The sequence below is a fragment of the Tursiops truncatus genome, chromosome 14, assembly GCF_011762595.2.
Source record: "Tursiops truncatus isolate mTurTru1 chromosome 14, mTurTru1.mat.Y, whole genome shotgun sequence".
In the NCBI taxonomy this organism is placed as follows: domain Eukaryota; kingdom Metazoa; phylum Chordata; class Mammalia; order Artiodactyla; family Delphinidae; genus Tursiops; species Tursiops truncatus.
In genome coordinates this window covers 25,669,146-25,695,618 of record NC_047047.1, presented here as the reverse complement: position 1 = coordinate 25,695,618, position 26,473 = coordinate 25,669,146, and the positions used below count along the sequence as shown (strand labels likewise).

At 47.6% G+C, this 26,473-nt stretch overlaps 1 protein-coding gene across 11 annotated transcripts in view; it reads left to right on the top strand.

Moving 5' to 3' along the window:
• The window catches only part of TET3 (tet methylcytosine dioxygenase 3), a 117,771-nt gene that overhangs the window by 37,154 nt on the left and 54,144 nt on the right, over positions 1 to 26,473 (top strand). For 9 of the 11 annotated variants that reach the window (XM_033838168.2, XM_033838169.2, XM_033838170.1 and 6 more), the window contains one exon: positions 19,273 to 21,394. In XM_033838168.2, coding sequence (XP_033694059.1) covers positions 19,273 to 21,394 — 2,122 coding nt within the window. The remainder of the gene's footprint in view (positions 1 to 19,272; positions 21,395 to 26,473) is intronic. The other 2 variants (XM_073791229.1, XM_073791228.1) reach the window with 1 other exon arrangement.

The window sequence follows — 26,473 nt, the reverse complement described above, 5'->3', positions numbered from 1 at the left end:
CTTGATCAGAGACCCTGAGTTCTAGAGCCTTCCTCCTGCTGCCGAGGAGCTGTGCTCACCCTGTTTCCTCTTCCTCGTCTGTAAGATGCGGATAATGTTACCTTTTCACAGAAACTGGAAGAGTCTTAGAGATCATCTAGTAACATAACTCTTCTAAAAAATATTTTGGGGCTTCCCTGGTGGCGCAGTGGTTAAGAATCCGCCTGCCAATGCAAGGGACATGGGTTTGAGCCCTGGTCCAGGAAGATCCCACATGCCCCGGAGCAACTAAGCCTGTGTGCCACAACTACTGAGCCCACGTGCCACAACTGATGAAGCCCGTGCACCTAGAGCCCGTGCTCCACAACAAGAGAAGCCGCCACAATGAGAAACCCGCACACCGCAACAAAGAGTAACCCTCTCTCACCGCAACTAGAGAAAGCCCGCACTCAGCAGTGAAGATCCAATGCAGCCAAAAATAAGTTTAAAAAAAAAATTCGATTTTGGCACAATTTCAGAGTTTTAGAAAAGTTGCAAGAATAGTACAAAGAATTCTCTTCACTCAGATTCCCAAATGTTAACATTTTGCTACATTTGCCGTATTCTTTTCTATCTCTTTCTCTATAATTTTTATTTGAACCATTTGAAAGTAAGTAGCAAATGCGACACGCTTTACTTCTAAATACCTGAGTGTGGAATTTCTAAAATCACATAAATAACCAAAGTGCAATGATCAAAATCAGGAAATTAACATAGATGCAACACCAATGTAGACTTAATCTTGTGAACACTAATAACACTAACCTGCAGACCTTATTCAAATTTTGCCAGTTGTCACTACCTCTTTTGTAGGGGGAAACACCCCAGATCACACATATTCATTGGTCAGGTTTTTTTAGTCTCCTTTTGTCTGTAGCAGAATCTCAGTTTTCCCTGACTTTTTTTTTTTTTTTTTTTAAAGCAAGTGGCCCAGATAGATAAAATGACTTGTCCAGGACTCACTGTCAGGCAGTCTTAGAAGAGCTGGGGCTAGGAATCTGGTCTCTCTGCTCAAGTGCTCCTGGTCACATGCCCCTCCAGCTCAGGTGATCACTTAACTCCTAGGACTTTCTCATTTGCCAGCTCCCCAGGCAGAGAGGTGGCACGGGGCCCAGTTCTCCAGGGAACTGCCTTCTGCACTTCCCTTTGCCCCTCTATCTGCAATGCCAGACCACAGCGCCCCTCTCCACCCCTTCGCCAGCTGGTTTGGTGTTGGCCAGGGATCATGGCCAGAGGTGGTGAGAGAGAGGGACTTTAAAACTGGTCCAGCCAGCATTACCTCAGGACAAGTTGCTTCACCTCCTATGCGTCAGTTTTCTCTTGTGTAAAATAAGGAGTTATGAGGATGAAAAATGTAAAGCTCTTAGAACATGCTTGGAAAGTAGAAAGTGTTATATATACGTTAGCATTTGTCCAGCCTCTGAGTCAAGTAGAAAAAAATCCCCAAATATCTAAATAATTCACACTAAAATGCTCTGATAACTGAAGCCAAATAAAAATATGCTTCTCATTTTCTACAAACAGAAAAACTGGTACAGCCACTGCCACTGCCACTCCCTTTTGCGAAAAGGGCTGAAGAGCAAGAATCTCCCTGCCTTGGGTGGGGCATGGCTGCTTTCTGAGGAGTGACACCTGGGCTGGAGGTGTGGGATTAACCCCTTTGGCAATTTTTGGGTTAGTGGCCAGACAGCCAAAAGTGGGAGCCTTGGATATGTCCCACGGCTTGGCCAGAGCTAGCAGGTCACCAGGCCCCAGGTCCTTCTGTGGAGGTTCTGGAGTGGTCATTTGCATCACAAGGGGGACATGGAACAGATAGTTATCTTGCCGTGGCAGCACCCTCTTGTATTGTGGGTATTAAAAACATGATTCATTTTTTTCAACAAAGCTTTTGGGCTTCCTGGTGGCGCAGTGGTTGAGAGTCCGCCTGCCAATGCAGGGGACATGGGTTCGTGCCCCAGTCCGGGAAGATCCCACATGCCGCGGAGCGGCTGGGCCCGTGAGCCATGGCCGCTGAGCCTGCGCGTCCGGAGCCTGTGCTCTGCAACGGGAGAGGCCACAACAGTGAGAGGCCCGCATACCGCAAAAACAAACAAACAAAAACAACTAAAAAACTTAGCTTTTTAAGGGCATACTAATTGCTTAATACATATTCTCTATCTTATTTGTTATTTTACTGAATCTCTTGCAAACTTCTCCCCCGCCCTTTTTTAGAATAATAAGGACCTTTTGAACCATCCTACATTTCTTGTCTGACTCATCTGTGACTCTGTTCAGCTGCTCAGCAGGTTTTATGTCAATGGTTCTTGGTTTGGGGGACCTTGGCATATGCATTTTCAGAGCTCATCTCTTTCTTCCTCAACCCAGAGCTCATGGCCACACCAGCTTGATTGCCATTCCTCTCAGAAGTTATAACCCTGCTGTCCTAAGGGGTCTTTCCCTTCAAAACTTGGCAGTGGAGTGGGAGGTGGTCTCCCCATCTTGACTACCACTATTTTCCCTGAGATAAGGCCTCTTGTTTTCACTTTCATTTGTAACCCAATGAGGAAATGAGTGATAAACACTTATGTGAGGGAGTTACTAAGAAGAGTTTTTTTACGATATTCCTGTCATTCCTCCATCCTTTTCCCTCTACCTTTGGGGTGGGCTCACCAGCTCAGCTCTCCCCTCCTGGAGCAAGTATTCATTTTCTGCTTTTGTCTTGAAGCTTCTTACAGAGATAGAAATGAAGGTTTTCTCTAAAGGTTTTTTTTTAAGTTTCAGTTTTATTGAGATTTAATTCACATAACATACAATTTCTCCATTTAAAGTGTACAATTCAGTGGTTTTAGTATATTCACAGAGTTGGTCAACTGTCAGCACTACCTATTTAAGAACATTTCTGTCATCCCCAAAAGAAACTTTACCCACTAGCATTCACGCCCTTTTTGTTTCCCCCAATCCCCTCAGTCTTAGGCGACCACTAATGTTTTTGTCTCTATGAATTTGACTAATTTGGACATTGTTGTTGTTTTTTTTAAATTTTGGCTATGCTGGGTCTTCGTTGCAGTGTGCAGGCTCTTCATTGAGGGCTACTCTCTAGTTGTGGCATGCAGGCTTCTCCAGTTGTGGCGCACAGGCTCTAGAGCACGTGGGCTCAGCAGTTGTGGTGTGCGGGCTTCTTTCTAGTTGTGGCACACGGGTTTAGTTGCCCCGTGGCATGTGCGATCTTAGTTCCCCGACCAGGGATTGAACCTGTGTCCCCTGCATTGGAAGGCGGATTATTAACCACTGGACCACCAGGGAAGTCCCTAGACATTTCATGTAAGTGGAATCATATAACATGTGGCCTTTTGTGTCTGGCTTCTTTCCTTTAACATAATGTTTTCAGGGTTCATCCATGTTGTAGCATGTATCAGTACTTCATTCCATTTCATCGCTGCATAATATTCCTCCCCAAAGGCAGACTAGAGATACCTTCTAAGTTGTCACCCAAATGAGATGAAACCCTTGTGCTAATGTGAGTGAAATCCTACCGTTCTTATCAGGGTTGTTAGAATCCATCCATTTAGCGGACCAGAGCCCTGACTTAGTGCCCAGTATTCCATCCCTGTCCTCAGAGGAATCACAGGCCCAAATAGAGGTGGGAGAAGGAGGAAAGAAACTACTCTGACAGTTAGTATGTGTCATGGGAATGTAGCAAAATGTGAGAGAACTAGATATTCAACATCAGGGGCTGTACATGTGCTGTATATGTGCCAGGGAAAGCAGTAAGATTATTAGAAATGAAATTCTTGAAGAAGAGTTAACGCTATGGGAAAATACTTATGATACAGTAGGGAAGAAGTTATCATTTTAAAAAACCCAGATATACTCAGTGACCCCAACTTTGTGTACATTGCATAGGAGAAAAAAGGTGCCAGATGTAAACTATGGTCATCTCTGGGAAGTGGGAGTTTCTTGTTTTGTTTTGAATTTCTTGTTTTTACCTCTTCATTTTTTAAAAAAAATTAATTTACTTATTTATTTTTGGCTGCGTTGGGTCTTCGTTGCTGTGCGCGGGCTTTCTCTAGTTGTGGTGAGTGGGGGCTACTCTTCATTGTGCTGTGCAGGCTTCTCATTGTGGTGGCTTCTCGCTGCGGAGCATGGGCTCTAGGCGTGCGGGCTTCAGCAGTTGTGGCACACGGGCCCCGTAGTTGTGGCTTGCGGGCTCAGTAGTTGTGGCTCACGGGCTCTAGAGCACAGGCTCAATAGTTGTGGTGCATGGGCTTAGTTGCTCCACAGCATGTGGGATATTCCCGGACCAGGGATCGAACCCGTGTCCCCTGCATTGGCAGGCGGATTCTTAACCACTGCGCCACCCTGGAGGTCCCTACCTCTTCATTTTTCACTTTGCAATGACAGAAGTTTCTTTTCTTCCATCTCTCTCAGTATCTTCTACAACTGTTCTTTACTGTCCTTGTCGTTCTATTATGATCTTTCTGTATTCTCTTGGGTCATCTACCAGGGTTTTCCCTGGCTCTGTAATGAGTTTTAGTATGCCTTTGATATTCTATCAGTAATTACACCAAGGGCAGCTTCACTTAGAGATAAACTTACAGTTAATATCAGTTTTCATTGCTTTCATCACATACTCAAAGTCACAGAGTACGTGACAGATTTATACTGCTACACACATTTTAGAGATAGTGGTACGTGTTCTGCCCTGAAGGAACTTACCTTTGAATGGAACCCAAGACAAATCCAAACATCTAAAAAGTCTGTCCATGAGGCAGGGACTGCTCGGTCACTGCTGTATCCACAGTGCCTAAAACTGACACTCAGATAGTAAGTGCTCAGTACATATTTGTTGGAGGGATAAATAAATGAATGCATAATTTTATATATTCATATATGAAATGTATGATTGTTAAAATGTGCTGATAGCATCTGCAGGTGAAATTTCATAATTCTTCGGGGCTACTATAGCTATTTTCACTTTAAAAACCCTGCTTTCCCTCTTTTATCATTTGCATGCATGGTTTTACATAGTCCATACAGTATGGTGTTTACTTGCCACTTCACCCAATATTTTCCCTGGTGTTCATAATTTTTGGGTTTTCATGGGTGTATGATATTCCACTGAGTTGTATCATAATTTACTAAACTGTTCCCCTCATCCTGAGTTTTCAGTTTTCACTAAAGTGTAGAAAATATTTTTTGAAGTGCAAATTTATAAACTTAAGTTCCCAGGAGCAGCACTATGAGATGCAAAGGTCTTTATTGCCCTTGATACATTTATCTGTCTATTTATTTGCTTATGTACTCGTTTATTTCTGTCGTATCAAAAGAGAAGATTGAAGTAGTGAATTAGTGGGCACCCTGGCCTGGGAGTTGGGGGATGTGGGCTCAAGGTTTAGTGGATTGAATCTGATTCTGAGGGTGATGTGCTGGGGCAAAAGCAGAGGTGGGTTGGCCAGTCAAGGAGCCTCCTACGATTGATTGTCCCTGTGAGAGATAAGTAAGGAGAGAACTGAAAGAAGGCAGATCTGCAGTACTGTCCAGAGGAGCAGTTGACAGGACTAGGGTCTGCTTGCATAGGGAAACAAAGAGGAGGACTTCAAAGGTGACCGAAGGTTTGAGCCAGGATACCCAAGAGAATGACTCTTTACATGAGTTTTAAGAAAGGAAAGTCCAGAGGAAGAGTTGCTGGAAAAGGGGGACAGGTGCTGGATTAGGTTTTAAGTGTGTTGGACTTAAGTTGCACCCAAGTGGAAACATGTGCTGCTTGGAGAGCAGGGCAGGAGCTTGCGGAACAGTCCAGGAGAAAGGAAGCTTTTGGGTTATTGGTGCAGGCTGAGCAGTGGAACCTTGGGTGTAGGTGAGGTTTCCAGGAGGGCTGAGAGGGTGAGTGCGGAAGGGTGGAGAGCAGCTCTGTGGAGGGGACAAAGGAGGACCAGGATCCAGCAGCGTCACAAAAACCTAGGGAAGGAGGTGTGGGGGTGGGTGGGAGAATGGGGGTCTGCCACAGAGAGGGAGGGGGATTCCTACCGACTTCCTCATCACCCCTGACCTCAGGAAGGAGAAAATGGACGAGGAAAGGCTGAGGTTCCTGTTTCCCTTTTTTCCCAACATTGAAGACAGGACTTTCAGATGAACATGTACAAGAACCCAGGTTACTGGCATCTTTCAGTTATCTGGGCTAACAGACCTGCAGTGACTGCAGATAACAAGACTTTACACTGAGATGTATTGTGTGATTTTTTTCCAGGGGTTTAGGATAAATAGAACTTGTTTGCACTCCCCAATTTCCTGCCTTCTGGCTTCCCTAAATGTCAGCTTCCCCCTTTTTCCATTTCCTAGCCCACTATGTGAAGACTGTCTTACGACTGGCCTCCACCAGCCTCCTCTGTCAAAAGTTACTTTTCCTACAGATTTTTGGGTGTTGGCTTAAAGATTCATTTCTTTGAATGAGAAAAACTTAAGTCCTCTCGAGTCTTTGAGAAAGGAATGGATGAGGGCAAACTCACTCAACAGGGGTTCAAGTAGGAGGCTGAAATCCAGAGTTATTGAGACTCTCCTGCAAATGTGGGAACTCATTCTCTGAAAGACTAGAACCCTGGTAGCTAGGAGGCCATGGGCATCCACTGTCGGCCCCATGTTAGATTTAGCCTTTGCCACTCACCCATTTCCAGCCTTTGGAGTAAGTTAGTTAACCTCTCCATGCCTCAGTTGCTCATCCACTAAAATGGGGGTTGGGTTGTTGGAAGACTTGAAAAGGTTCTGTTTAAACATGAAAGTGCTTTCTTAATGCAGAGGACAGTACCCAGCACTCAGAACTGTTAGCTGTGCTCTCATCATCGTCCTCTAGCGCTGGTCCTTTTGACACACCGGAACTGCCCGTAGGTTTTATGGGGTTTGGGGCACCTTTAGGGAGAGTGCATGGAGCTATTAGTCAAGGATTGGCTCTCTGTCAGTGGACTGTGATGTTGGCAAAGTTTCTCACTTCCTTAGCTTTTCAGACTTTGGGGGTAGGAGGTGGGTGGTAAGAACTGAGTACGAGCAGCTGGGTGGGTGGAGCCGGGGGCTTGCGCGGCCGGGGTGGGGACTGATGGGGGCTTTTCTGGCTGTGGGACACGCGCTGCGTGGCTTGGGCGATGGTCTCGGTGGCTGTGGCGCTGTGTGTGTGGGGTGTGTGCAGGGGGTGTGTGTGTGTGTGTGTGTGCGCGCGCGCGCGCGCTGGGGAAGACGGGCTGTTTCGCTGTCTGGCTGAAGGGCCGCCTCTGCATCCTGACCTGGTTCTCTGGTTCTCTGGTTCTCGTGCGCTGGCGGCCTCCGAGGCAGCTGACGCTCCTTTCGCCAGGCCTCAGATGTGGTCGGCTCCATTTCCTCCCGCTGGCCTCGTGCTGGGCTGCTGCTTGAGGCAGGGGCTTCCGTCTGGAGAGCCGGCTGGGCTCGGCTTCACCCCGCCCCCGCCGGGGTCGCTGTGGGGAGGAGCAAGCTGCTTGGGGGGCGAGGGGTTGCTGCAGGGGTCGGCCTGGTAGGGCTGTGCTGGGCACAGTGACTTACAGAGGACTTCTCATGGGTGGGGAATCTCAGGCTTGGCACCCCGCCTCAGCCAGACCCAGTCTCCCTCCCAGAGGGCTGCTCAGCGCGGGCGCTCTCTCTCTCTCCCTCTCGCTCTCGCTCGCTCTCTCGCTCTCGCTCTCTCGCTCTCTCGCTCTGTCTCTCGCGCTCTCTCTCTCGCTCTCTCTCTCTCTCTCTCTCTCTCTCTCTCTCTCTCTCTCGCAACAGAAATAGCAAGAAGAAAATGCACCCACGAATTCCTCTCCGTGAGGCTCCAGTTTTTCTTCAGAGGCCCGTATAGTTTGTGCAGGGTTTTCAGGTGTGTTGTAGGTACTCTATTCTTAAGCTTTCCCCCCTAAATAAAAATGTAATACCTACAATAAATTCTGGAGACTGTGAACACGAGAATATACCCATTCTCTGCTACCCAGAGATGAGCACTGTTAACATTTCTGCATAATTCCTCCTGTTGTTTTGTTTGTGTGCACAGACATGCATTGTTAACAGAATTGGATTCTTAAATTGGGCAATAATTCAAATCCTGTTTTTTTCCAGTTCAAGTAGTGTAAACACTTCCCCTGTCATAAAAACCCTCAGAAAGCATCTATTTATGAGTGTAAGTACATTCTTGAGTTTCTTTTTTTATTGAAGACATTTCCCTGTGTTTTCATTCTTTATCATTTTAAGTAGTCATATATCTACTGATGGAATATTATAATTTTTCTTATGTATTATTTGAAACATATACTTGACGTAGTGTTTCATATATGTTAAACATACTGCAATATAAAGCATAATAATAAACACATATAAACTCCCTACCTGCATTAACAGCTAGGATGTCGCTAACATCACTGAAACTCCCTGGATGTTTCCCCAACCCTATCCCCCTTCTTCACCTCCAGAGGCAACCACTACCTTGACTTTTGTGTTTATCATTCCCTTCCTTTTTAAAAAAGTTTTAATTACATGTGTTTGTATTCTTACACAATACTTTTATATATGCTTTTTTTTTGAGCCTTTTAGAATTGGTCAACTATATACAGTCTTTTGAGGCTTGCTTTTTTTTTTTACTCAGTGTAGTTTCTGAGATTCATTCATGTTCCTATGGTTCATTCATTTGCACTGCTGTATAATATTCCATTGTCCATTCTGTGGTTGGTAAGCACTTAGAATATTTCCACAATTTGGTTTTTATGAGTAATGCTGCTATGAACATTTGTGTACACATTTCCTGATGCACATATGCAGCGTGTCTCTAGGACTAGAATCATAGGGTATGTGCATGTTTACCATTAAAAGATAGCACCACAGACCTTTCCAAAATGGTTGTTTTGCCCTCTGCCAGTGGTTCATAAGAAAAAGTTCCTGCTAAATCCCACTAGCACTTGGTATCAAACTAAAATACCCTTTCTTGGTGCTTGTACCTGTAAGTGTTCTTTATATGTTAATTTGTTTAATCCTCATGACCATCTGTGAAGTTAGGTACTGTTATTAATCCTCGATTTACAGATGAGGAAACAGAGGCATAGAGAGGTCAACTTTTAACCCCAGATATACAGATTAAAAAATGAAGAACAGAGAGGTTAATTAACTTGTTCAAGGTCACACAGCTAGTAAGTGGTGGCGGCAAGATTTCCACTAAACATACTTGCTCTTAAATTCTCTGTAATGGATATAAAATGGACTCTCACAGCTGTCTTATTTTATATTTCTGTTTACTAATGAAGTTGAGTATTTTTTTACTTACGTTTATTCCGCATTCTCTTTTCATGAAAAGAAACATTTTAAAACCATTCACCTATTGTTGGGGCACTTAGGTTATTTGTAATTCTTTACCATGAATGCTTCGGGGAGAATCCTTGGCACATATAATTTTAATATTTCTTCTGTTGTCTTATTTATTTTGTTTGCGTTTCCGTAAGTGAGATTGAGAGCGGTTAAAAATGTCTGCTCTTTTGGATTGCTATCTGATACTGTGTCCTCATCTGTGGAGATGAGCCTCTGCCTTCTGGGAGTTTATGAGACCGGAGAAGGTTAATGAGTGTACCGTGATTAGCATGATACTCGGCCTATCATAAGAATACTGCATCATAGTTACGTAGAGACTTTTCCGAGTCGCATCTCTTCTTTTCCTTTCTTCCTTAATTTCCTTAATTACTCTTAGATCGGGGGCATGAACAGTCACAGTCCTGTGCTTCCGCCAGATACGATGACCTCAGGGAATTAGGCCTTGCTTCAGCTTCTTCCTGAGCATCACCCCAACCATTGAGCTTTGCTGTATCTGTTCATTCTGTAGTAGGAAAAAAGTTAGATTTTAAAATATGTTATTGGTATGTACGTAGTAACCACATGAAACATTACCTCCTGCCACTCACACAAGAACACCCACTGCTACACATGACAGTCTCTAGAAGTTAGGTATAACTTTCTGAGATTTGCCGTCTACAGAGAGAGCTCAGATGTGGAGAGTGTAGACAAGGGACTGGGTTAGCCAACGTGTGTACTCACACACACACACATACACACTCACACTCACTCACACTCTCTCTCTCACATTCACTCCTGCAAAAACAAGCAGATGTGTGCATCCTCTGAAAGGGTTCCCCTAAAAAGGTCTCTTTCCCTACTTAATAGATTTGTATCATCAATAAATCCCAGGAGGGGAGAATTCTCTGAAGAGATGAATAATTGATCAACTCTAGACAGAAAATGCCATAAATACAACCCCTGTGCTACTGGGGGGCGGAGTGGGGCCATCCATTTCGGGGAGGGAAGGAAGGAATTGGTTTTATGCGGAGGTGGCTGCTGAACTCTAGGGCTGGGGAAAAGGATGGAGCTGGAAAGCAGCCGTTGAACAGCTGCTGGAGGAGCAGAGGAGCTGAGGTGGTGGTGCGGGCAGCTGGGAAAGTGCGGGGTTGGGATTTGCTGGCCAGCCGGCTGGGGAGCAGCCACTCTTATCCTGGAGTCCCATGAGAATTCATTCTTGGAGATGCCTCTGTAGAGGATGTGCCGCAGATTGGCCCTGCCTCCTGGCCACTGGCCTTTGTGGAGCCTGCCTGCAGGCTTATTCATCCTGGCTAAAAACACCTTCTTGGACATGTTTCTTCCAACACGGTGTATAACTGCTGAACAGCAGGACAGACCCTGGGACTCTGCCTCTTCTAATATCCCCTTTCCCAGAGGCCCTAAGAAGGATGGTGAATGAGGACTTTGATCTCTCACAGTAGTAGCCTTTATCTTCCGGCCTTCCTTCCATTTCCCTTTCATAGAGGATTGCTGATCTGGTTTCATGTGTTGGCATTCTGAGAGTCAGGAAAGACTCGGAAAACCTGGTGTTAGTTCCACGCCTCTCATTGTGTTGTGGATAAAATGAGGTGTTTGGGGGTGGAGTTCCACACTTCTTCAGCCTTGCCTGACATCCAGGGGGCTCTGGAGCCCCTGGGGTGGGGAGGCAGGCTGTTGCTGTTGTTGGGTACTTGCAGATTGTCTGAGGGACCAGCTGTGGGGATGGGGAGCTTAGAAAGGAGCAGCCTGTAGAGGAGGAGGGATGTGGGACCTTGGGAGTCCTGACCAAGCAGGGTACAGGGACGAATTCCAGAAGGGTTCCTGGGCCCCTGGAGGAAGACCTGGAGTCTTCTGCAGGTGGCGATGCTGTACATACATGCCAACCCTTCATGAAGTAGGTGAGGGGTTAGGTCTCTTGGCTGTAGAAGGGCATCTACTCTGCCTGTCTTCCAGTGACAAACCCCTGCTGCCCACCGCTTGGTGAGGGGAGCATACCCCCAACCTGTCCACACCAAGCCTGGGATGGGCTGGAGCTTTCCTAGTGAAAGCAGAGAAGAGACCTGGTAAGACTGAGTGTGCAGGTCCCAGTGAGGGCAGGGTGGGGTTCTGTGCCTGGAAGGGGGCTCTGAGAAGGGGCGGCACCGACACCTTTGGTGGGCCTCTCTGTGGAGGCAGATGGGGGTGCAGGTCGTTCAAGATCAGTTGCTGATGGCATTGGCAGCTTTGCAGACCTCTACGTGTGTGCACCGTGACAGGCGCCTTAGAGAGGAGGACTGCAAACTCTGCCCAGAGCTTCAGCTGGCAGCCTCTCACAGTCCAGGGGTGAAGAGGCTTGTACCAGTAGGTCCCCAGAGGAAGAAGCAGCAGACCATTTTGAGCACATACTGAGCACTCTGTCAGATTCTGAAGATGTGATGGAAGCCTTGTCCCTTAGGAGTTTTTATAGTGTAACTGGTCATCCTCTCTTAGAAAAGTTTCCCCAGCTGAAGGTGGCTGTATGTGGTGACCGTGTAGGATCTGGTTCAGACCTGTGGTGAGCAGGACTGGTCCAGGAGGACTTTATCAGGAGGCGGTTATTTTGTTCCTTGTCTCACCCCCTACATCTAATCATTTGCTTCCATAATCACACTTCATTCCCATCTCTCTGATGTTGTTTTAGTTCAGGCCCTTATTATCACTGATCTGGACAGTGGCATTAGTCTCCTAACTGGTCTTCACGCCACCAGCCTTGAAGTCTGCAGTCAGTGCTCTGTGAAGTCATTTGAGCGCCCCTCCTGAAACGTAAATTTGCTCCTGTGTGTTCATGCTCTGAGCCACACATCTGCCCTCCCCACGCTTCACGCTCAGGATGTGCCCAGCAGCTCACCCTTCCCCCGGCCTACCGGGCCTTCTCATGATTCTGTGCCTTTGCCTATGTGAGTCCCTCCATCTAGAATTCCTCCTCCTTCCCCTCCTCCAAAATACCTACCCATCTTCCAAGGCTCGTCCTGAAGGTTTCTTCAAGGTGAAACCTTTCTTGACAGACACGTCCACCTTCCCAGAGAGAAGCGGCCCCTGTGCCCCAGGCCCTGGGTAGACTGCTCTCATGGTGCCAGTATGCTCCAGGGCATTTGTTTGTTTATGGGTCTGTCTCTTGCCTTTTGCTTTATAAACTTCTTGATGCTCCTGAAATATACAGTCTGGTCTGTTGTAGGGTAAGAAACCACCACAAAATTTAGTGGCATGAAACAGCTATCATTTTATTATGTTCATTGAGTCTTTGGCCCTGGAAGTCAGGAAGGAAATAGTGTGGGTAGCTGGTGTCAGCTCCTTGATGTGTAGGGCCTCAGCTGGGAAGTCTCAAAAGCTAGAGGTAACTGGACAGCTGGGCTGGAATCCTTGCAGAGCTCCTTCACTCGTGTGGCAGGTTGATGCCCACTGTTGCCTGGCACCTCAGCTGAAAAGGTCCACGGACACCTTCACGTGGCCTTTCCACATGGCCTGTGTTTCCTCACAGTGTGGTAGCTGGACACCAAGAGTGGGTGTCCCCAAGAATCAGGCAGAAGCTGTATTATCTTTTATGATCTAGCTTTGAAAATCATGACAATGGCACTTTGACCGTTGTGACGAGCTCACCCTGATTTAAAGGGAGGGAACGTAGACCCCACCTCTCCATGGGAGAAGTGCATGTGGGTGGAGGGGTTGTGGTATCCATCTTTGGAAAGTAAACTATGCCACACCTGCCAAGTAGTGGGGGCATGCAGAGGGCACTTTATTAAATTCTGAAGGCTGAGCAAGGGTGGCGTATGAGGAAGTGTTGTGAAGTTGGCGCTGGGAGTCTCGAGGGAGGGATGTGATCCACAGGCAGATCGTAGGGTGGAGAAAAGACTGGGGGGGGCTGGGGAGCTCCTGTCAAGTTGGACAATTAAAAAGTGTGTACGCACACCAAGGTCCCAATTAGGAGGGCAGGAAGGGAAAGGGAGGAGATAGAACAGAGAGGCACTCACGTTTAGAATTGTTTGGACCTGGTGACTGGTCACATTAGAAGGACGTGGAGGATGTCGGGGTTGGGGACACTCGTGGGAATAGGAGTCGGGGACGGAGCTGTTGGAGGTGGGATGGGGAGTTTGGTCTGTTTTATCCAGGCTGCTCTCAGTGGGCCTGTAGCGTGTTCCAGGGGCTAGAGGCAGCTGGAGACCAAACTTCAAGGAGCACCCTCAGAGCGGTGCTTGCTGCAGCCCAGAGGGGAGTGAGAAGTAAGGGATATAAAGTGTGGAGGGCTTTAGGGTTGGGGCATGTCTAGCTGGGACTTTGCAAGCACCTAGACTAGCCTCCATCCTCCGCCAGCATCGTCCTGCGCCTTGCCAGTAATCATCAAATAACTGCTCGGTTTCCTTTTCAGTACCCCCTGCTTGGTAGGGGGACAGGATTTCAGTGTATTTTTTAGTATCTCTCAGTATTAAAACTTTTCCTAAATTGAGCCTAAGTCTTCTCTTCTTCCACTTCTTGGGGCCACCTGAAACAAGTTTAATTTTTTCCCCAAATGATAGGCCCTCAGATGTTTAAAGGTCTTCTTGAGTTTTGTCTTCTTCAGAACCAAAAGAGACCTGTTCCTCTTATGGTTTTGAACTGTCCTGCTTTCTTTTTCGCCAGAGGGAAGCCTGTGTTCAGGTAGGGACTGGCAAGGCAGAGCAGGGCTGTTGCTGCCTGTGCTGCCTGTCCTGTTCCGGTCAGTTCCTATCTGTGTGTGTCCAACTGCAAATGGGTTGGGACCTGTTAGTAGACTGTGAAATCAACTTAAATTGTTGCAACCTGCAAGAAAGAGGGAGGGAGGGGTTTGTGTATCTAGTAAGGGGAAATACTATTTTACAAACTTGTCATATATATAAGGATATAATGGATCACAGTGTAAAATGTATTTCTTACTGTGGTTTGGAGTAAAAAAAAGTTTGAAGAAACCTTGAGTAATAAGACCTTTTGAAGCTGTCAGATCACATCATATTGCGTATACCATCAATAAGTCGTTTTTTTTTTTTTAAATTTCTGGCTGTGTTGGGTCTTTGTTGCTACACATGGGCTTTTTCTAGTTGCGGTGAGCAGGGGCTACTCTTTGTTGCTGCGCGCAGACTTCTCATTGTGGTGGCTTCTCGTTGCGGAGCACGGGCTCTAGGCACGCAGGCTTCAGTAGCTGTGGCACGCGGACTCCAGAGCACAGGCTCAGCAGTTGTGGTGCACGGGGCTTAGTTGCTCCGCGGCATGTGGGATCTTCCCGGACCAGGGCTCGAACCCGTGTCCCCTGCCTTGGCAGGCAGATTCTTAACCACCGTGCCACCAGGGAAGTCCCCCATCAGTAAGTCTTTTATCCCTCCTGATTTCTAAGACATTTTCATGTGCACTGCTGCCATTGTTATGTGCTTCTTCCATCTTTAATTTGCACAGATGTGGCTTAGGACCCTATTTACCCTGTTAGATCTTTTTCTCTCCTGCCTCTTGACCTTTTGGCACCTGGTCCTTTCACTTAACGTAGTTTTATCCCTCCTGTTTTCAACATCTCTCTATTTAATAAGTGTGCCTTCACTATCATTATTAATAAATCTGTTGAACAGGACAGTTCCGAGGACAGAGCCCTGTGGCAGGCCACTACAGACCCCCCCCCCCCGCCCCGCAGTCGATACACCACTCTTACTCTGAGCGGGGCATGGCCATTCAGCCATTGGTGAGCCAGCCCATTCAGCCTGTCATTTTCCATAGCTGTCCCTCAAAGGGGTCACAGCCAGCCTTGTGGAACTTCAGTCTCTGCAACCTGATTCGCAAACCCAGGGCCTTGGCAAGGAATACAAATGAATGAAGTGATAATTAATTCAGGCAATTAATAAATAATCCCTGACTCCTGGCCTGGGTTTCAAGAAGGCAGTGCAAATGATGTGGAGGGGGGTGAGCTGGAGCAGTAGTCAGTGCTCAGTTGTAGACGAGGTTGCCGGGCAGGAGTGTGGACCTTCAAGAAAATCTGGGTTTCATGTGAAATTTGATTTTTTTTTTAACATTGGCAAAACAAACATAAAAGCCAAACAAAACAGATTTGTTTTGTGGCAGATTTGACCTGCAGCCCTTGAGTTTGTGACATCCTTACCTCCTGGTCCCGTGACCACACAACACAAAGCACTAAGATTAGTTGCGTGTTGATGGGTTGATGGCCTTCATTGAACCTGACTCCTTGAGGTCCCTTTGGTTACCCACTCAGGGCTCTCACACGGACTGAACTCACCCAGTGTTCCGAAAGTTGGGGGTGATACTTGCTCTTTTCTCACCTGTTGTTGGCACCTTCTCCTGACGGCAAGTTTCTTCCAGGATCACTGGCAGGTGTGAGGAATGTGTCAGTGGGATCCCTTGGCTGGGAAAACTGGAATTTAGAGTTTCTTAAAGTCTCCCACCCAGCTTGGTTTCACTTTCCTCTTATCTGTATCTACTCTTCCTTTTCTTTTCTCTTTGGTCTGAAGAGCATTTTCCTTCCCAGGGGATTCACAGGCACAAGAGCGGGCCTAGCCCTTCCTTGTTCTTCTTACTCACACACCAAAAATAACTTTTAAAAATCCTTTTAGGGCTTCCCTGGTGGTGCAGTGGTTGAGAGTCCGCCTGCCGATTCAGGGGACACGGGTTCGTGCCCCGGTCCGGGAAGATCCCACGTGCCGCGGAGCGGCTGGGCCCGTGAGCCATGGCCGCTGAGCCTGCGCGTCCAGAGCCTGTGCTCCGTAACGGGAGAGGCCGCAACAGTGAGAGGCCCGCGTACCGCAGGAAAAAAAAAAAAATCCTTTTAGTGGTCTTGACCATTTGGGGAAGCCTCAGCTCATGCAGCATTAGTCTTCCTGACACTGTCTTTGTAAATCCATGCTACTCTCTCATGTTTCTTCTTGTTTATGCCTGCTTCTTTTGTCTTTTATACATAAACATGTAAACATGTAAAATTTGATCACTTCAGATTTTGTAGCCTTTGCAGCCACATTAGTTTAGGTTTCGAAGAAGGAAGGAAGGGAGAACTGGGTGATCAGCCACATTCCTGGAGGAAAGGTGTTTGTTCCTAGTTTCTAGTTCTGAAAGATAGTAGTCTTCCACCAGCGTCAGGGAGAGGCTGGCGTATTCCATGGCCTGTGGGGCAGACGGACGGTGGACTGGGCGGGAGGCACAGAAGTCATTACGATTGGGCTCTTGTGCTGAAGGAACTACCATCTGGTGGGGGGAGGCAGCTGCTTGGCAGGTGATAAGTGCTAATAGAGGCACGTTTAAGGTGCTGTGGGAGCCTAGGGGAAGGAGCATCGGTCAATCTGCGAACCAGGTCAGAGAGGAGGTGACATTGAGCTGATGCTTGAGGGGATAAGCCAAAGAGACCTCACAGAAGCTGGGAAGGGCATTCCAGGCAATGAGAACTGCGTGTGCAAAGCTCAGAAAAGCATGTTGGAAAAGCATGAGGGTCCTTAGTGGCCAGAATTGCAGTGATGAGAATGAGATGGGAACCACAGGCTGGGGCCTCTGCTCATCTCCCAGAGGCCTGTCCCAAATCCCAGCTCCCCGCTACCGCTTTGGAGCCCATGATGGCCACGTTTGACAATCTGGGGACTAGTATCATTTAACCATCTGTTTAATATGCTGTATGTTCTACCTGAGGGACTAATTTCTTTTTTACAGGTCTTTTTAAAAAATTTATTTGTTTTGTTTATTTATTTTTGGCTGCATTGGGTCTTTGTTGCTGCACGCGGGCTTTCTCTAGTTGTGGCCAGCGGGGGCTACTCTTAGTTGCGGTGCACGGGCTTCTCATCGCAGTGGCTTCTCTTGTTGCGGAGCATGGGCTCTAGGTGCGCGGGCTTCAGTAGTTGTGGCTCGCAGGCTCTAGAGCGCAGGCTCAGTAGTTGTGGGCTTAGTTGCTCCGCTGCATGTGGGATCTTTCCGGACCAGGGATCGAACCCACGTCTGCTGCATTGGCAGGCGTATTCTTAACCACTGCGCCACCAGGGAAGTCCCCTAATTTCTCTTTTAACTTTTTATTTTGATAGAATTTAAAAACTTATAGAAAAGGTTAAAGAAGAGTACCTGGGACTCCTGTATACCCAAAATTGTTTACATTTTGCCGTATTTGCTTTATCATTTTCTCTATGTGAATATATTTTTATATATGCATATACTTTTTTCCTGAACCATTTGAGATTAAGTTGGAGATACCCTTTATCCTTAAATGCTTCAGTGTATGTGTTCTAAGGACAAGGACATTCTTTTACATAACCATAGTATAGTCATCCATGTCCAGAACACAGAGATTGATGTGATATGATCTTATCCACATCCATATTCAAATTTCATCCATTGTCCCAATGATGTACTTTATAGCTATTTCCCCCCACTCCAAGATCTAACCCATGAGCATGCATTTTGCTGTCTCTTTAGTCTCGTGTCAGCTGGGAGAGATGTTTGTTTTTCTTGTCTTTGAAATTTTTGGAGAGAACAATCCAGGTGTTTTCTAGCATACCCTTTAGTTTCAGTTTATCTGACGTTTCCTATGATTAGATTTAAGGTTATATGTTCTGGCTGCACGTCTGTGTGAGTGATGTTATATTCTCCTTCTCAATGTTATCATATCAAGAGACACATGATGTTGGTTTTTTCCCAATATTGGTGATGATGATAACTTTGATCATTTGGTAAAGGTGGTGTCAGCCAGATTTATTTCTCCACTATAAAGTTGCTGTTGTATTTAAGTTATTTTTGAAGAGATGTCTTTCGTGTTGTTTTTTTGGGTTTTTTTTTGCGGTACGCGGGCCTCTCACTGTTGTGGCCTCTCCCGTTGCGAAGCACAGGCTCCAGATGCGCAGGCCCAGCGGCCATGGCTCACGGGCCCAGCCGCTCCGCGGCATGTGGGATCTTCCCGGACCAGGGCACGAACCCGTGTCCCCTGCATCAGCAGGCGGACTTTCAACCACTGCGCCACCAGGGAAGCCCTGAAGAGATGTTTTGAGGCCATGTATATATCCTGTGCTTCATCAAGCTTTCACCTGCTATTCGTAGCATCCATGATGAGTTTCTAAATCCTTCTATGTCCTGTATTTTTCATTGGCATTCTACTGTAAGGAAGGTCTTTCCTTTCCGGTGGGATGAATTCTTGCAAACTCAGATCTGCCTCGTATTACCTTTTAACTTGCTGGACTGGACTCTGGGCCCACTTCCTCTTGTGCTCTCCCCCTTCAGTGTGCTTTGGGTGGACATTAGATGAATAATGGTGGTTCCTGGGAAGCTTGGCTCTTCTTCCAAGCAGCACCTCACTTGTCATTGGCGTGACTGGCTTGGCGTGGGGCTAAACACACACTGTATTGGATGATCAGAGTTTCCTCAGGCCTAGGGCTGGGTGGGAATGTTGTCTTGTCAGCTCTCTGAGCTTAAGCGAGGACAGTAATGGGCAGAGAAAAGAACTGTGGGTTCCTTCCCCTGAGAAGCCATGACTGATTCCTTGTCCAGGCTGAATTCGTTAGTCCAAGCTGCTCCTTCCCTGCCCGTTCACACACAGCCTTCGCACTTCTGGTGCATTGTTACACGGATGCTTAGTTAGCTTTCTTTTCCTCCTGACAAAAAACAAAGGTTCTGGTGTCACTTTGGTCATTGTGAGTTAAAGCCCTCTTTGTGTGTCCTCAACAAATGCCTGGTTTCAGGGGAGTTTCATCGGTGTGGCTCAAAAAGGGTCTGAGCAACATTCAGAATTCTGCGTTAGGAGCTCTTAAAGACCTGCTCTCTGTTTCTGCAGTGCAGCCAGCTGAGCCATGAGGTGCGAGAAGATGAGCTGAGGTTCAAGCTCTATCAGAGACAGGGAGGGTTTGCAAGGAAAGCAGGGTTAGTTGTGCCTCTGAGTGGTGTGGTGCAGGACAGTGCTTTTCAAATACTGTGGCTCATCTTTTCCCCTTTTGTTCCTCCTCCTCTCTCTCTCTTCAGACAGGCTCAGAGCTCAGCCCAGTTGATGGACCTGTTCCAGGTCAGATGGACTCAGGGCCAGTGTACGATGGGGACTCACGGCAGCTAAGCGCCTCAGGGGCGCCAGTCAATGGTGCTAGAGAACCTGCTGGACCCAGTTTGCTGGGCACTGGGGGTCCTTGGCGAGCAGAGCAGAAGCCCGACTGGGACGTGACCCCAGGACCAGCTCATACTGCTCGCCTGGAAGATGCCCACGATCTGGTGGCCTTTTCGGCTGTGGCCGAAGCTGTGTCCTCTTATGGAGCCCTTAGCACCCGGCTCTATGAAACCTTCAACCGTGAGATGAGTCGCGAAGCTGGGAACAACAGCAGGGGACCCCGGTCAGGGCCCGAGAGCTGCTCTGCTGGCAGCGAAGACCTTGACACGCTGCAGACGGCCCTGGCCCTCGCTCGGCATGGCATGAAACCACCCAACTGCAACTGCGATGGCCCAGAATGCCCTGACTACCTCGAGTGGCTGGAGGGGAAGATCAAGTCTGTGGTTGTGGAGGGAGGGGAGGAACGGCCCAGGCTCCCAGGGACTCTGCCTTCTGGTGAGGCTGGTCTTCTGGTGCCAATCACCAGGCCACTCCTCAGCTCTGAGGTCCCTCATATACCTCCTCCTCCGGAGGGCCTGCCCCTGTCCCAGAGTGCCCTGAGTATCGCCAAGGAAAAAAACATCAGCCTGCAGACCGCCATTGCCATTGAGGCCCTCACACAACTCTCCTCTGCCCTCCCCCAACCTTCTCATGCCACCTCCCAGGCTTCTTGCCCGCTTCCTGAGGCCTTGTCCCCTCCTGCTCCTTTCAGATCTCCCCAGTCCTACCTCCGGGCTCCGTCATGGCCTGTGGTCCCTCCTGAAGAGCACCCATCCTTTGCTCCTGATAGCCCTGCCTTCCCTACAGCAACTCCTAGAACAGAGTTTCCTGAAGCCTGGGGCACTGACACCCCACCAGCAACTCCCCGGAGCTCTTGGCCCATGCCCCGCCCAAGCCCTGATCCCATGGCTGAACTGGAGCAGTTGTTGGGCAGCGCCAGTGATTACATCCAGTCAGTATTCAAGCGGCCCGAGGCCCTGCCCAACAAGCCCAAGGTCAAGGTCGAGGTCCCCTCTTCCTCCCCATCCCCCATTCTCCAAAGGGAGGCCCCCACACCGTCCTCAGAGCCCGATTCCCACCAGAAGGCCCAGACGGCCCTGCAGCAGCACCTCCACCATAAGCGCAGTCTCTTCCTGGAACAGGCCCACGATGCCTCCCTCCCCCCTCCCTCAGAGCCTCCTCCCGGCTGGTGGGCACCACCCAGCTCACCTGCCTCACAGCCATCCGACAGACCACCCAAGGAGAAGAAAAGGAAGCCCCTGGCACCAGCTGGAGGTCTCGTGGGAACAGACAAAGCTGGCCCTGGGATCAAGCCCAGTGTCCGGAAGTCCATTCACATCAAGAAGTCCAGGCCACGGGAAGCACAGCCCCTCTTCCCACCTCTGCGGCAAATCATCCTGGAAGGGCTGAGGTCCCCAGCCTCTGAGGACGTGCAGGCACATCCACCTGCCCCCGTTCCTGCCTCACAGGGCTCTGCTGTCCCCCTGCCCCCAGAACCTTCTCTTGCGCTATTTGCACCTAGTCCCTCCGGGGACAGCCTGCTGGCCCCTACTCAGGAAATGAGGTCTCCCAGCCCCATGGCAACCCTGCAGCCAGGCTCCGCTGGCCCTCTTCCCCCTGCCGATGACAAGCTGGAAGAGCTCATCCGGCAGTTTGAGGCTGAATTTGGGGATAACTTTGGGCTTCCTGGCCCCCAGTCTGTGCCCATTCAGGACCCCGAGAACCAGCCAACCTGTCTCCCAGCCCCTGAGAGCCCTTTTGCTACCCGCTCTCCCAAGCAAATCAAGATCGAATCTTCAGGGGCTGTGACTGTGCTCTCAACCACCTGCTTCCATTCAGAGGAGGGAGGCCAGGAGGCCACACCCACCAAGGCCGAGAACCCACTCACACCCACCCTCAGTGGCTTCCTGGAGTCACCTCTTAAGTACCTGGACACACCCACCAAGAGTCTGCTGGACACACCTGCCAAGAGAGCCCAGGCCGAGTTCCCCACCTGTGATTGCGTAGGTAAGTCCTCCTGGGTGTCAGGGAAGGGCAAGGGGATGTGACCTGGCAGGCTTGGATTTCTAGGCACTGTTTTTTATCTGGAAAACATTCACTGTGGGCCAGACACCGCACCGGGGCCTGTGGGCACAGAATTGAGCTCCAGGCTAGTGGAGAAGACATTGAAGGAAACTGATGGTGATGCCGTGTGGTGTATTGTGTGTCGGTGGAGGTGCTTTGTCGTACAGATTGAGGTGAAGGCATCGTGGAAGCCTTCCCGTGGGAGGTGGTGCTTGTGCTGAGACCGGTGGGGCTGTCGGGTAGAAAGAAGACATACTGAGAAGAGGGAATAGCTTGGGCAACGGCTCGGTGGCTGTGACAGGGTCGTGCTAATTTAGAGGGCTTATGCTCTGGGGGAGCGAAAGGGGAGGCGTCTGTGTGGAGATGAGCAAAAGGTGGCTAGAGCGGCAGGCAGGGGCCAGATCTTGCGGGGCCCAGCGAGCCACAGTCGGGAGTTTGACTTGATCTCTGGTAATACATCGTGAGCTCCTGAGGGTTTTAAAGCAAGTGATGACCAGTCATCACCTTGTGCTTCTGAAAGACTATTCCGGCTTGTGGTGGGGAGGAAAGGTTGGCGGGGGAGCCTGTAAGAAAGGTATTGTTGTGAGCCAGGCAAGAAATAACAAGGGCCTGTACTGAAAGAGTAGGTGGGCAGAGGCTGCAGAGTGAGTGGCCTCTGAGGAGGGGGGCTATGGGGATGCAGACCGCTCAGGTCTCTGCCTTGGTGGTGGGGGGCACTGAGAACACGCGTGTGGAGAAGTGGCGAGTTCTGTTCGGACCAACTGAGTTTGAAGGGGCTGAGAGATTGGAGGTCGGGCTCTGAGTTAACGGGTTTGGATGTAGTTAGCATTCAGGTGATGGTTGAAGCCATGGTGTGGGTAAGAGCACTGAGGAATTGGGTCTGTTTCTGAGCCTTGTCTTCTGGAATAGAAGTAGGGCCCCGGGTCTCTGAGGACTGTTCCTGGGGATGTCAGCTCTCTCCAGGGAGGTTGTGGATGCCTCAGGAAACTCCAGGTCCACTCTAAGCTGTGGTCCTCTGCTACTTACCAAGCATTCCATAAAAGATGTGTGTGTTGCAGATGTTGGCAAAACACACGATGCTGATGCTGAGCATGTTGAATTCTTGAGATTTTATGACACACAAATAGGTCTTATGAAAAGCCTGTCTTCTCTGCTTGTTTAAATACACTAATATCCGGTCAATTGTGTGATTTGTTGGGATGTTGTACCCCAGTCAGTAAGGAGAAGCTGGGCTGTCCTGTCCGCTCCAGCTACCCCAGAATCCTGGGGTACAAGACAGTGGGGCCAGTGACAAAGAATCACTTGGGGAACAAGGAAAAGTTGGCCCCAGTGCTTCTCTCTGGGGGGGAACAGATGCGCAGCATCCTGCCAAAGGCTCACAGACGTGCTCTGAGATTGTGGTTTCCACCGAGGGCTGACCCTCTTCGTTACCGAGTTTAATAATGATGTGACTTTGAATGCCCCTAATTTCCCACCATTTGGGAGAGACTTGTTCTGATCATAGGAATTGGGGCCCCACTTTCTCTCTTTGTGTTTTTATGTGTCTGGCCTATCTTCCTGTGTTTAGGGCCTCATTTGCTCTTTCTCCCCCTCCGGGGTAGGAAATATTCTTTTATAGGGCTGAGGACATAGTTGATGCATAATAAATATTTTAATTGTGGAATTCAATTATATAGATATTATGTTTGGTCAAGCTAGTTTTTTTATTTAATTTGAATTTTAATCCCATCACTTCCTCATGCCTAAAATGAAAGTGCTAATAGTACCCTTTCACCAGGGTTCATCTGAGGATTAAATTAGTTAATATGTATACAGCCCTTAGGACTGTGACTGGCATGTAGGAAGAACTGTAAGTGTGCTTAGCTGTTACCAAGCCTATCAAGTGCAAAAAAGCAAGAGAAAGGTGTAAAAACATATGTATTATGAAGGGAGAAAAGTGTTGGCTGTTACTTTATTCATCAGTCATTTATTGTTTACCTAGCCCAGTCCTAGTGACCAATAAGATAAAAATTAAGAGAAACGGTTCATCTTTGAAGGACTTTGTGGTTTGCTTGAAGAGACAACACAAACAATGAAATATCCAGTCGCCCAATCAGCGGGTATCTGCCAAGTGTCTGTGCTGTCATACGGAAGTGGTTGAACTGTCAGAGTGCTCTGAAATACCAGGCTTGGCTGTCATCATGGAGGGTAATGCTTTACTTAGGAAACTATTCAGAGCTGGGTTTTGAAAACTGTAATGAACACAGATGGGGAGAGGTGAGTAGGTAGCCACTCCAGACTGAGGAATTTGTGAGCACCGTCTAGGAGCAGACATGAGCAAGCTCGCATGAGGTAAGGCCACTAGCACACAGTGGACCCAAACCCTCAGTGTTCTCCTGAATTCCTTAGGCCAGAGGAGCCCCCTAGCAGAGGGGACAAGTCTCAGCTAGTGAGCAAAAAGCACAGGCAGTAGACTGTCAGCATCAGAGAAACCCAGTGTGGCCATGCTGGCAACCTGTTGCCTTGGCAGGCAGGTGGATGGCGGGAACAGTGGGCAAGAGGTAAGGTGAGCCACCACCACCAATCATCTGTTGCTCCCATTTGTATTTTATTTATATGTAATACAGATAAAATATTTGTATGCTATCTAATGTAAACAAAGAATTAGAAGCAAACCCCCCTTGTGTTGTTAAATGTTAAATTATGGGAAAACACTGAAGTGAAAACAGCAGACACAAAGAGTAGTTAAATGATCAGCTCACCTAGGTTAAAAAAAATAGAGAAAAGACTAGAAGGCAATATACCACCAGTGGTTGTATCACTGTTCAGACTGTGGGTGACTTTTCCCTCATTACGTTTTCTGAATTTTCTCTAATGACATATGTATTTTATAATCAAGAAATATTTTTGAAAGTACCTCCTCCTAGAAGTAGCACAGAAGAGTGAAGAGTGATAATCTTGTGGCAGACCACTTAGGAAGCTACTGAGAATAGCAATAACCACCACAACAATAGTAATAGAATATGAAACACTTGCCCTATTCCAGGCACTGTACCAAGTGCTTTGTAGTCACTACCTCATTTAATCCTCTATAACATCTATATGAGGCGAGTACTGTCAGTAGTTCCATTTGAGTGATGAAGAAAGCAAAATTAGATTCAGTGATTTACCCAAGTCATAGAGCTAGCAGATGGTAGAAGTGAGATTTGAACCTAGGCAGCTGGACCACCATGTCATACTGTGATTAAAGTTGTTTAGCTGAGAAATGAGTCCTTCTAAAACAGTGGTATTAGGCATGAAGAGGGCCAAAGAAGAAAGCATTCACTTGGAAACAGTTTCTGGAGGTGTTGAGGTTGTGTTAGGGAAAGCCTCCACGTCTGGACAGGTGCTTTCATCAACTGGTTTGATGAACTTGTCTTTGCGAACTCAGGCTCGGGCGGGACAAGGGTTAGGAACGAAGCTTGTTCACTCTGGGATTAATGTTAGCTAGGAACCATCTCATATTCCAGAAACTCAGCCCCTCAACAGTGGTAGATAGAAAGGTGCAGATTGTAGGTCACTATAATGAAGAATTTTCCATAGAAGCGACAGTGAAATTTGGAGATGCCATTAAGCGCTCATAACAGGCAATTTAAGTATGGAAACAACTTTATAAAAACATGGAAAGGTCTTATAGCAAAAGAAACCTAATATTCAAGCTCCATGGTGATTTTTGACAAATAAGCAATTTTGGCCAATGTGGGCATCACCAGGTAACCCAAAACTGCCAAACACCAAGAGCATTGTCTTACACTTGTATGAAGATTACAGGTGTTCTGAAGGTATGGATGGGATCCATATCTACTTGTTCTCTGAATCTTGAAATACTAGAATTAAAGGTACCCCTTGAGGCTTCAAAGAAATAAATTTAAAAGACATGAAAGGAAATGCTGTACTCCAAAAGGTAGTATGATAGGTACAGGCTTGAGAAAACAGCACAAGTTGAAGTTCTGCATTGAATTATTGGGAGAAGAGAGTATTGGCGCATTCCTAATATGTAGGGGCACACATTGGAGATTCCCCTAACCACCACTTAGCCTTCCTGTAACACTTCTGTCAGAGGCAGGATGATGAACTGCAATGCCTGTTGGCTACGCCCTTTATGTACTTTATCTATTCTCAGAAATGGGGACATTCACAGGGAGAGCCAGCTTAGGACAGGGAATGAGTCCAGATGATGTTTTAGTGGGAAGAGCATCCTTTGAGATCATCTGCTCATCATTTTATAGATAAGGAAACAGGTTTGTGTTAACTTTCAAGTCTTGTCCTGATGTCTCTGAGGAGCAGTCCACAGGTAGCTGGAGACATTTAACCATAGCAAAAGCAATAAACTGAGACATAGATCTTAGAGGTTGTTTTCATAGGAATGCTGTATTTTTATCCAGTTGCTCATCCTGCCCTAAAGAAGTAGCCAAAGGTGAATACAAGAAAAACATCTCCTTTGCCTGCCTGAAGCATGGTAAAAGTTTGGGTGAGGGAGGGATGTTGCCCAGAAGACGTGGCTGATAGCAGCACCCACTGGGTGACTTCAGTATGAGCCACAGTTCTGAACAGGGGGACACAGAGACTGACCTCTGTTTACAGTAAAGTCTGTTTCCTGTAGTTTTTATGAGAATGTATTTTCCTCCTTTGTATGCAGTTTGAGATGAATAGGAACTTCGTGTCTTTAAAATATTGTTTTGGCAATAGAGTATTTGTATACCAGTATAAAGTGGGGAATAAGACTCTGGGTAGAAGGGTATCAGAAAGAACTTCCTGGATGAAGCGATGTCTTATGTGAGTTTTAAAGGATAAGCAGAAGTTTAATAGATTAATAGGGAGAAAGTAGAGTGTTCTAGGCAAAGGGACATGAAGATTATAGAGATGAAAAATACACGAAAAACCACATGAAGACGTGTAGGCGAGAAAACATGGAGAAATACAAGTAGTTCTGGTATGACTGGTGTGTTAGATGAAAGATTGGGAGTGGCTGGAGAGGAGAGTTTCAGGGCATGAGAGGATGAT